Here is a 12,131-nt window from a genome sequence, read left to right as displayed (position 1 = left end):
CAGATAGAGACAAAAGCTTGATATAGTATATCACTATATCTCATTTAATGTGGCAGGACAATTATATTATACTATATGACTATTATTGTCACACTAATCCCCTCATCATTTATAAACTAATCACCCCACCTAAGATAACTCAACCTATTGAAATTCTTATATTAACTTTTATATTACTAGCAAGTTGCAATGTCACATTTTTAAGGAATTTTCGCTTGACTTGCACGTGAATGTAACTTGTTTTTTCTATTACAAGAGATGGGATAGAGATGTGAGGTTCGAACTCGATACTTTTATGAGATATTATATATATTGGTGTCATCTGAATTACTCATGGTTTTTTGTGAATGTGACTTGTGAGATGACATATTTTGTATTCTTATTTCTATTTTTTTTTTTAAGTCAATGCTTTCCTTATACAGTTCGAATAATCCAATTATCTTGTCATCACGTATTGGATTTTGGTCGAACTTATCTTGTCGTCATATTGGAATTTCAATTTTTGTTTGTACAAACTTAATGGTCTGAGTTTATACTCATATAAGATGTTGAGAGGATAAAACAGACGGTGCCATTAAAAAAAAAAGTATTCCTTTCCCTGTCAAAGGATATTTAGGGGTTCAAATTTGGAATAGATGCTTTTGATACCAATGGTCATCCTTGGTGGAACTTTAATCAGCAAAATCCATAAAAATGTGTAAAAGGAATAAATAAGAACAAAAGGTTTTGATTATGGAATTATGGACTGTTTTTGCAGTTTAAAGTACCCCACATTATAATGACTTCATAGAGTGTTGTCTCCTTGTTGGCACCAATAATTAGGGACAAATAAGTGTTTTTTTTTTAAAGGGTAAGTAAAAGCTTTTGTAGTTCCTTGACTAAAATAGTGACCTGAAATTATTATTTTTTTCCAACTGAAATTTGGACATTTTGTTGTGCAATTTTAACATTCACTCTCAAGGTGAGTGTCCAGTGGCTACCATTACCGACCTCAAATTGAAAAGCATGTTTGGGAGAACCTCAAAAGGCAAAAATTGAAGGCAAATAAAGTTGGTTCCCCCCATCTTAGATTTATCCAAAACGCTTTTGATAGCCTTATCTCTAGGTGTGTAAATGTCGGTTACGATCAATTTTTTTATACATAAATTTAACTAATCAATTGATCGATTCTTGTTGGTTATTTCGAGCGTTTCTAAATGATTTATTTTAAAAAACAATCTGTTAATCGATTGTTTCACGGTCAATTCAGTTTCTACCCTTTTTTAACACCTCTTATCTCATTTTGTCTATGTGTGGAGTAACCTGGATGAGATGGCTTTTGGGTATGTGTAGATTAGGTACATGTATCTATGTTTGATATTATATTTATGACTGAATTGATATATGTATTGGAACATATCATTATCTCCGGGTATTACATTTATGTCTAATTTAGTCGATTGTCAACTTAACATCTATGATTTAAAATAATAACAAAATGGCAACATGAAAAATACGGGGCCACTCAGGTACGTTTCAAATTCTTAATCTTAATTGTAACGGCAATTTCACCAAACCAGATAATACAAAACCTATGATGTATTTATTTAGTTGGAAACATGAATCACGATTAATAATAAGAGCATTAATTAAGATTAATTTTCTTGGTTGTCAAAAAATAAACACCATTTATCAGCGAAAAAAATAAATAAATTTGATCATTCGATCCAATAATCATCACTCATCACCGAATCAAGTTTTGAGACGTGTTACGTACAAGGAAATGACGGTTGCAGGATCTTAAAAAATTGTTCATGATTCTCCTGCTGAAAGAGCCAAAGACCGTCACTTTTCTTTTGGGTTTTTGAAAATTGACGCAAGCATGAAACAGTATAGATGATAAGATAGAAATTACAGAGAGAAGAAAGAGGGGTGCTTGCCTTCTTTTAGGGTTCATGTCCCCAGTCATTTCTCTTTATAAAATAAAAGGAGGGAGCCAGGGGGAGGGGGAGGGGGAGAGAGAGAGAGAGAGACCGCCATTAGACCAAACTAAGCAGACCCACCAATTATTTTGATATTTTATACACATCTTCATGACCCTACTCGCCGACTGGTCAAGAAGAAGCTAATCCAGTAATCGCCACCAGACAAAGCACATTCACACACACAGATATAGCTGCTGTAGGCAGAGAGAGAGATTCTAGATCAGTAGATCTAGAGAGAGAAAAGGGGGAGGTGGGTTTTGTTTTTTGATATTGTTTAATGGATAAAAGCTGTGATTCTACCAGCAGTAGTAGCAGCGCCGGCAAGGATCAATACCTCAAAAACCTCAATAGGCTCTCAGTAAAGATCTCCAAGCCCGTTATTGTTACCAGAAAACCACCAGCCTTTGAAAATCAGAGTCAGAATCAGAACTCGGTTCACCAGCAACCTTCGTCTCAACAACCAGAGCTGTCAGAGGCACAGACACAAACACATGCTCTGCAGGCGCAGCAGCACCAACCACCGGTGTACAATATCAACAAAAATGATTTCAGAGACGTTGTTCAGAAGCTCACGGGATCTCCGGTTCATGAGCGCTTCTCTACACCACCACCAATACAAGCACCCAAGCCTCAGAGCTCTCGCTTGCAGCGTATCCGTCCTCCGCCACTCGCGCATGTTAGCAATCGGCCTCCGCTGATAAACAACGCCATTCCCGCTCAACAGCAGCAAGCTCCGGCGACGATAAATCCACTGGCTACCGCCACTGCTCCTGGCGGTTTTATCCAACGGCCGGGAGCTCCACTATCTCCGCTTCCTCCGCTCCCGTCTGTCCATGGTGCAGCTGAATCGCCCGTCTCTGCTTACATGCGGTACTTCCAGAGTCAGAACTCGATGTCTAACGTCGACCCCAATCAGAAGCAGTTCTCTGGATTCTCGCCGCTAGCACCTTTTAATTCCGCACGTTGGAATAACTCGACTCCACAACAACCGCCGCAGATTCCGCCACCTTCATCAACTTCGGGAATGCCTCCGACCCAACCGCAGTTCCAGTTGCCCTCGTCACCGCTGGCGTTTGGTTGCTCGAATTCTCCGCGGTCTCCATACCCTTTGCTCTCCCCGGGTCTGCTGTTCTCTCCTTCATCAGGGCCATTAGGGTTCCCGCTTTCACCTACAGTGCAGGTTCCGGTGCCAAGCCCTAAATGGAGAGGCCTTTGAGTTTCATCCTATTTCAGGTAAGAGCTTTTTTAAAAAGCAAGAAATGCTTAGAAGATTTGGGGTTTCAGATCGGTGTTTTTGTACATGTTGGGGTTTAAGGTTACTAGTTGTTGGATAGAAAAGCTTTTGGCTCTGGTTAATTAGTGTTTGTGATCTGTAAATGGATATTATATTCAGTCAAAGGAAAAGAACACCCTAGAATTGTTATTTTGCCTACAATTGGATACTGGGGGTGGGGATAGTATAATCTATAGTATGTTTTGTTATATTTTATCTGAGACAATTCAATGGACTTCATTTTCTATTTATGCCTTGCTAATTGCTGTTCTTCTGTTAATTTCAATTTGTCTAAATTTGCGTTCTTGTCTTTTGGTTAACTTTGACATTACATTGTAGTAGATTAGTCTTATAGAGGATGCTTTTACAATAATTTCACACATTGGAATTTATGGTGTGATGATGTCCTGCCTCTTTAGTAAATTGAAGCACATATGTGAGGTGGGAGAGGAAAGTGGCATACACTTCTTGGGTTTACTTAGTTTCATCCAAAGCCGTGGTATATCAGGAACCATGGCGACATGGTGTTGTCCTCCTTCCGGAAGATGTTAAGACTTGAGGACAGTTATCTACTTATCTTACCTAACATGTTCATACCTGATAATGTTACACGGGGTGGTGAAAAGTAGGTTGTATGATGTATTGTTAACTGGTTTATTATGATAAGTTCTGACACTAGTTTGGTTCGCGCTGGATCTTACTCTTCAGTAACTGTGATGAGTATGCATATGGTATCTTGAAAGAATTTTTGCTATTTTGGTGAGGCGCACTTTGGAAGGCTTGCTGAAGAAAGTTTGAAGGATATCTGTATCAGTGAAAGTTTAAAGTCTCCAATGTTCCTCAATCACCATAATTTTTCATTGAAGCTTTGGCTTTTTGACTTGCTAATAACGTACTTGCATGCTCATGTAGTTGGAAGCACTCATGGTCTAAAATTTTAGCACCTAGCTTCTTCCTTTTGGACGGCCATGATACTGCCTTTTGGCAGCCCAAATGCAGAGAGAGTTGCTTGATATTTTGTTTGTCTCATATGATTTTCTTCTCTAGATGTTCCACATGACCTCGTAACCTAGTGGAGATCCTTACTTTTTTCAGTTAATAGTTCTTCAGCCTATGAAGTTTATGTCATAGAGTTCTGACCCTTTCTGAAGTTCTAGCACGAGATTGTTCTTGTATTCATGATAAGAATTTGAAATGTCCATGTCAACTGAGATGTTTCTCTGTTGGGGTTGATTAATGTTTTTTCAACTTTCGTCGTTAAGTCTTCCTCTTGGTTTAGGACATTGAGGACTTCTTATTCTTGATGCAACCAGCCTCAAATCCTCTATATTTTTCGTGCATCGAGGGACAGTTGCAACCATGCATCAGAAGATGCATCTTTTAAATGTTCCGTATCATTCTTCCTGTTAGTTGCTTTGGCAGCATCCTTGTACACTTGAGAGTCAAACTACTTATGAATTGCTTATATATGCCCTGAACAATTTGGTTAATGGATGGGCACTGCAGGAGTCCTTTTTTGAATTTATCATCCCTCTTCTTGTGTCTAAATTACTGTTGGCATCGATAAATATGAAGTGGATATTCTTTAGGAAATAAATGTTCCTGCTTTATGCCTTTATTTGCTTTGTAGTTTAGGATTTATGTAATTTGTGTAAGCCGTAGGAAGACAATGTTTTGTATTTGCTGTTGTTGTCTACCTGGATGTGTTACTGACTTACTGCCGTTGCCATAGTGCCATCTTGTCCCTTTACGATCACTGACATAGGCTTTGCTGGTTGAGAGAGAGTCAAATATTATTTCATAAATTCTTAACTGCTGTAGAAGTTGTGCAACACTGTAACTATCATGGTAAACCTCTAATTGCTGCACTAAAGAAAATTGATATGGCAGAAGTGGTAACTGGAAGTCTGGAAATTGATGTGATATAGAGACATGTAAATGCATTGATATGGTAGTTCCCACAGTTTACAGTCTTTTTCTATGAAAAACATTTTCCTATGCTAGTTGATAATGTTGCTCAGAAATTTTACAGAGTTTATAGTTTTGAAGGGGCTAGAACTTGTTAATGATTCTCAAAGAGATGAGAATGGTGTTCATGTTATTCTGTTCGGGGGAAATCATTGGTTATCGAAAGAGTGATGAGTAAAACGATCACTGATTGCGTGTTCTGTATTCTTTGTCGTGCTAATGTGTGTATTATTAGAGATTGGTTTAAGTACACAGGTTTTTTTGTAGAGGGGTTGGCAATTTTAGAAGTTGATTGTTGAAACTTTGGTGGCTTGGTTCCATGTCTATTCTATCGGTCTCTTTCGTCTGCTTTGCTTTAAAATTTTGTATACTTAATATTTGAAGGATTTAATTAGACTGATTATAGTTGTAAATCAAATTCAACTTACCAATGGTGCTTAATACCCCACCATCAAACGCTATTCAATTGCCTTGTTTCATTGATAGATCATGAGTTCTCTTCCAATTTTTTGATATTTCACTAGAGATTATCTATTGGATCCTAGGGAACAAGCATGTTGAGATTGTTTTCACCTTTTATATAGCCTTGTTTTATCCTCTTACCACAATAAAGTGTTAAAAGAAATGTATTCTTGTAGGATTTGCACATATCCAATGACCCATCAGTTCTGAAAAAAAAGAAGCAGTTGCGGTGTTTCCACGATTGATTGTGAATGAATTCGTGGTAATCCCTTTGGTTGGTTATGGATTTGGAGAATCTGTTGAAGAGGGTATATTTTGTTTAAAGTAACGGTGTTAGACTGTGTCAAAAGACAAAAACAAAGGTTTTGATAGGAAAAGTCCGGCACCGCACCTTCTAAGAAATTAGGGGCTGCTTTGAATGTCAGCAAGAGCTAAAGATCAGATCAAACGTTACTCTGTAACAACAACGTGATGCTGACAGTAGAAGGAAATGTCCCAACCAACTTATACAATGGGACAGACACATGATGAGAGTGGCCTACAACTAAGTTCTCGGAAGGTTCTTAGAAAAGACATTTAGACTCTTCATTGGATTGTACAAAAAGGAGGTTTTCGTAAAGTTTAAGTTGGGTTGAGTGAAATAGTAAGCGAAAGTTTGTAGTAAAATTAAGTGAGGGTGAGTCAAATAGTATGCAACTCTTAATAAGAGTCAAGAGAGCTGAGTTATAAGAAAATTTTATTGGTGATTTAGGAAATAACAAAATAAACAACTCTTACCTCACCAATCTAACTTTGCTCCCTTAACTCTAACATGAAGTTATTGCTCCCACATTAACGCTCAACTCTGCTATAAACTAACGTGAAGTTACTACTCCCTCGTTAACGCTTGACACTAACTCTCCAACATATCAATCAAATCATCTTTAAAATAATCAAGGATGTGCCATTACCTTCAAAGCTCAAACACAACACCAAATTCATTTTATTTTTTTAAAACCCCCAATGGGTTAGAATACAGGGAAGACGCAAATGGTTTGACGAGATGTTAAGTCACTAATGATGCACTTCATCAAGCCAACAATGAAAATGGCATCCCACCAAAATCAAATCACATATTTTGAACAGCCAATAAGAATAATACTGTGATGCAAAACAATCATGGCGTTACATATCAGTATATCACCATTAATGCAGGGTAGATCAGGCCAATGAGGGGACAAGGTCAATGCCAGATTGGCCCTTTAAACCTGGGGGTACCCACCCAAATATCATACAGAAATGGAGTGCACTGTAAAATCACGGATTACAAAAGAGAACACAACCAAAAAGATGTATAAAGGAGGAGGCAGGGAAAAAAGGCTAGGTAGCTGGCTAATTGAATTAGAGGAATTCAATGCCCAATGCAACAGCTTGGATATCATCACAAATGAAGGCTCATTCAGAAACACTTAAATTGATAAAACAAACTAGAAAAAGAAAGCTGGCTCAGTACATCCATTGATTCATAACCAAACAAGAATGGCTAAAAATAGTAGATAAATTGGCAAACAAGCACCTTCTCCCATTAAAAACATATTAAGGAGAAGTTTTGCAGTTGATTGAGTTGCATCACTGCTGATCTTCATCGCGCTTGGGTGCTTCTTTAATCTCATCAGCTCCATCATCCTGGAAAATAAAATTCATAAAATTTTCACAGTTAAGTATCATACCAAAAAACAGAGTGAGATCATAATCAAATCTTAACAGGGAATGATTTCAAGACCTGCATATCAGAGGTCCATAGGGTAAGATTGTCACGCAGAAGCTGCATGATCAAAGTGCTATCCTTGTATGATTCCTCACCCAAGGTATCCAATTCGGCAATAGCTTCGTCAAAAGCCTGATTAGCGTCAGATAAATGAGCCTCTTAGTTAGCAACGCAAATAGTTACACAGTTCACAAAAACAACACTGTATGAACACATATTACTGGGAAAAGTTTGCTAACCTGCTTGGCCAGATTGCAGGCACGGTCAGGAGAATTCAGAATCTCATAGTAGAAGACAGAGAAGTTCAGAGCCAGTCCCAAACGGATCGGGTGAGTTGGAGCCAGTTCGGCATTTGCAATATCCTGCACCAGAAAGATAAACGGTAAACAAACAACACATATTCCCTAACAGAATCGATCAATAGTCTCCTTCAGAAATCGATAAACACAAGAATGGCAGTCTCTTTGTGACTATATCTAGACCTAAATCCCAGATCAATGGCTAAAATTCTGCAACATATATAAATTCAAATTGCAAATAACCAAACATATAGTGGCAACATCGGAATGATAAGCTACTTTGAAACAAACAAACACATATCGCAACGGTTAGGATATAAATACAGCTTAGAGATGAATCTGCAAACGGATCTAATGAAACAACAAAGAAACAGATCAGGAACACAAAAATCGGCATACAATATAAAATATAAATCCTCGATCGACAAATAGACACAAAAATACATATATAACGATAGAATAGACAAACCTGAGCAGCTTTGTAGGCAGTGAGGGTGCTCTCGGCCGCCTCCTTGCGCTCAGCACCAGTCTTGAACTCAGCGAGGTACCTGTGGTAGTCTCCCTTCATCTTGAGATAGAAGACCTTGGAATCACCAGAAGAGGCGGATGGGATGAGCCTGGTGTCAAGGAGCTTGAGTATGCCATCGCAGATGTTGGATAGCTCATTCTCGATCTTGGATCTGTAGTCTCGAATAGTAGAGACATGGTCCTCGTTGCCCCTGCTCTCCTCCTTCTGCTCGATGGATGAGATGATGCGCCAGGAAGCCCTACGAGCACCGATCACGTTCTTGTAAGCAACAGAGAGAAGATTCCTCTCCTCAACGGTCAGCTCCTCGTTGTCGACCGATGCCGACACCTTCTCCATGAACTCAACCATCTCCTCGTACCGCTCGGCCTGCTCCGCCAGCTTAGCCATGTACACGTTCTCCTCGCGTGGTGAAGGTGCTACCGCCATTGCTAAAATGTGAAGAATCAAAAATCGAGAGACAGAGAGAGAGAGGGAGAGATTAGATCTGAGGGAGAAAGACTGTGCGAGTGAGATTAGAGAAGAGAAAGAGGTTAGAGGAAATGCTAATTTGGGGGGATGCTAGTGTAGGGTGTGGGCGATGATTCCGTTGTAGAAGAAGAGGTATTTCAGGGATGGAATGTGGACCGTCGGATCTGTCAAGGGGGCAAATAAAGGGCACAACGGGCAAACACGGGTTTCAAAAGGCGAAAATTTGAAATTTGAAAAAAGCATATCAGTCAGTCAGTCACAAGGAAATCGGGCCTTTATTGGGCTTGGAGTCTGGGTTTCAATGGGCTGAATGGGCCTTGTCTTGCTTACAACCTGGCCCAGCTTTGGATGCCTTTCATCCAAATCTGAAATTTGAAAACAAATATTACAGATTCCTAAATTGTTTGGACCCTATAAATTTATCATAAAAATAGTTTAAATTTTTGAAAATTTAAATTGATCAAAATCTGAACAGAAATTATCTTTAATTTGTTTCCAAATCTCAATGATTTTCCACTAATGCTCTGTCTATTGTTTCAAGGTGAGGGGAAAATGTTCTTCTTTGTAACGTGGAAGTCAAAATACTTGTGTGGAAATGGTTACATGTACACACTTAGTAATGGCCTACTTGGGTTGGGCTGTGAAGGCCCATTGGGCCTCAGGACATCTCTTCCTGAGAAACAAAAAGAAGTTGACCCATTATCCTCGAAGCCAATGCGAATTATCTGCCCACATATCTTCATATTTTCATTGGGTGTTGAAAGCATAGATTAAACCAGAGCTTCAGGCAATATTCTTCTGTGATCTTGGATATTTTAGGCAGCCCTGTTAGTATTTATATTACATTGAAGTCTGCTTTGATGAAGTAAACTTGGTTGATTTGCAGAGAATAACGATTGCAGAACAGGAATGCGGTAGATCTGATGAGTTAGTTTACTACTGAAAGCTGTGAATTTTGGGCTAAACCCACATGTAGTTTAGTCTTTCATAACCATAAATCCCACATGGGTTCGATAAGTCCCAACTGAGTGGTTTATATGAGTAAGTCCATCAACTTACAATCAACTAGCATTTTCCACTTGGGCTCAAGTGTGAGATGATTCAAGGAGAAACAAAGCTGTGTGAATTCGATGTATTCACGGAAACCGATAAACTTAAAACGTGATCCTATCATGACAAGGTTTGTTGACTCAGCCCATGAACAAATGATCCCTGGGTCCAGGACCATACTGGTAGTGACTGTCATTTTCCTCCTCAACTAGAGACTACCTACCTAATACACCACTACTGGCATTTGGCAGGTGGGCTATTTTTAATGAACAGATAATGGTAGGCACTTGGACAGCACAGATTCTCATTATCAAGATTAAAAATAATCATTGCAAGGTCTAACACTAGTCTTTCTTCCCATCTTCTTCATCCACATTACATCAATGCACTATGTAAAGCTAATCCAGAGTACATTATAAAAACAAACATGAAACAGCAGTGTTAGTAACCCAGTATTCCTTTTATCCCCGCTATCCCAAATGCTGAGATGAACGCACACGATTTCATTTATATGGATCATGTTGGGTGTGTGGGGCCCACGATTTCACATGGATCATATGCGTTCGTCTCAGTATTTAAAAATCTGGGACAAAAAACACTGGAATCCTTAGTAGTTTCGAACATGAAAAATCCAAAATAGTTCAGAGAATCTCATGCAATTGGTCTGATATTATCTTGGTTTCTTGCTGCTCCTTGCTCATCCTGTATTCTCCAAAGAAGTAGGAGGTGAATCCCCAAATACACATTGCCAGGGCCATGCCCTTATCAGCATTGAATCCTTCCTTCAAGAAAATCACAGCGAAGACTTGTTGTACTGGAACTAGAAGAGATGATACAAGACCTCCTAATAGAGATGTAGAGCAAAAGATCACTCCAAGACTCCCTATTATTAGCAATTGCATTGCTATTGCTGCCAGCACCAGTATAGTGTAGTACTTGCTCTCTCCAAGACCATATCCCCTTGCTTCTTTTGGTATAGCCTACACACATAACAAGCATTAATGCATGCAAAATTTTTTCAAAACTATAATCCCACATCGGTCGTCTGACATAACTCAATCGAGTAGCTTATAAGTAAAGCCCAAAGACTCTCACATTAACTACACGTTTTCTAGGCATATGTACTATTGTGTGACGGCCTATGAATTAGAAAGCCTTGTGGACCGATGTATCCACAATGAAAATAATATTGTTGGTGTATTTGGATTGTGAATTTCAACAAATTTAGGCTCATTGAAACACAAATACAAAATTTTAAGGACTAAAATCTCACATCAGTTAGGCTTGACACGGAAGAGTGATTTATAAGCAAAGTTTAGTTTTGTAAACGTGTTTTTATGGGCCTAAATACCAATGACGACAAACATGAAAAACAAATCCGTGCAGGTGTTAAAAGATGACTAGCTATCGTAACATATATGTATACATACCTGGAAGTCCTTATTGATGATCATGGGGATTGTACAGAACAGAGTGGCAAACATTGATACAAGAAACTGAACTTGCATAACAAGATCAAATGTGACAGTCACACCGGCTTTCATGTGGGTATACTCCACTGCTGGCATTATAAAGCCATGAAGTGCAGCTGCAGCAATTGTCATGAAGAAACCCAACACATACTTGTCATCAGACACTCCGACAGGACGATTTCCGTTCATGTGGAATCCAAGAACAATTGATCCAAACGACATCAACACCACTGCATTGATTGAGTAATGTGTGAACTTATGTTTCACAACCAGATAAGCGAAAATTGCTGTGAAGGCCAGCTGGGTTGAGCCGAGAAGAGAAGAGACTGAAACAGGAAGATAAGATAAACCAAAGGAGTAAAGGTAGCTATCAAGACCAAGGAGAAATCCCAATATGGCACTGGCTGCAACTAGCCATTTTGTGACTAGTACTCCCCTGGTTCGACCGGTGGCTCGAGCTCTGGCATAAGAGATTGCAATTGGAAGGATCAAGATTGGGAATCCGGATGTGAGTAACCAGGCATTGAGCCACTTGCTTTTTCCACCATGGATGTAGTAAAGCCTCAGAAGTAGTGGACCTCCCACTTGACCAATTGACATTAATATGCAGTTTACAGCTACCAGGATTGCTTTCATGTGCTTGCTGTTGTGACGATGGTTTGATTCATTGTTGGTCTCTTGCTCTGCCTCCATGGAGCTTTCTTTCGGATAGTTTCAATACCAGTGTTTAAAAAGAGGATAGTGGGTAGTTTCTTCTTAGGTAAGAACTTGTGGTTACAAGGGAAGGGGGTGGAGAATTCTAACACCTATGAAATTCGAATCTTGATCATTAGGAGAATATACGCTATCCTTACTGCTACACGACTCAAGCGTTAGAGGGTAAGTTCTTGAGACTTGCT

General features: G+C 39.1%; 3 protein-coding genes across 3 annotated transcripts; 1 reads left to right on the top strand and 2 right to left on the bottom strand.

The window, feature by feature from the left end:
- Window positions 1–1,985: 1,985 nt before the first annotated feature.
- Window positions 1,986–3,488, top strand: LOC120010990 (VQ motif-containing protein 9). The gene has a single exon (XM_038861977.1). It carries the CDS (start codon window positions 2,242–2,244, stop codon window positions 3,178–3,180), a length of 939 nt encoding a protein of 312 aa, XP_038717905.1. The 5' UTR covers window positions 1,986–2,241; the 3' UTR covers window positions 3,181–3,488.
- Window positions 3,489–7,020: 3,532 nt separating this feature from the next.
- Window positions 7,021–8,810, bottom strand: LOC120010991 (14-3-3-like protein). Its single transcript, XM_038861978.1, has 4 exons — window positions 8,183–8,810; window positions 7,654–7,776; window positions 7,430–7,546; window positions 7,021–7,332 (listed from the first exon to the last, which is right to left on the bottom strand). Exons 1-4 carry the CDS (start codon window positions 8,666–8,668, stop codon window positions 7,276–7,278), a joined length of 783 nt encoding a protein of 260 aa, XP_038717906.1. The 5' UTR covers window positions 8,669–8,810; the 3' UTR covers window positions 7,021–7,275.
- A 1,251-nt stretch (window positions 8,811–10,061) lies between these two features.
- Window positions 10,062–12,081, bottom strand: LOC120010989 (purine permease 1-like). Its single transcript, XM_038861976.1, has 2 exons — window positions 11,191–12,081; window positions 10,062–10,740 (listed from the first exon to the last, which is right to left on the bottom strand). The coding sequence occupies exons 1-2, from the start codon at window positions 11,923–11,925 to the stop codon at window positions 10,402–10,404; spliced, it is 1,074 nt and encodes a 357-aa protein (XP_038717904.1). The 5' UTR covers window positions 11,926–12,081; the 3' UTR covers window positions 10,062–10,401.
- Between the last annotated feature and the right edge of the window lie 50 nt (window positions 12,082–12,131).

This window comes from Tripterygium wilfordii, chromosome 12, assembly GCF_013401445.1.
Source record: "Tripterygium wilfordii isolate XIE 37 chromosome 12, ASM1340144v1, whole genome shotgun sequence".
Classification (NCBI taxonomy): domain Eukaryota; kingdom Viridiplantae; phylum Streptophyta; class Magnoliopsida; order Celastrales; family Celastraceae; genus Tripterygium; species Tripterygium wilfordii.
This window is presented reverse-complemented; position numbering and strand designations above follow the sequence as displayed.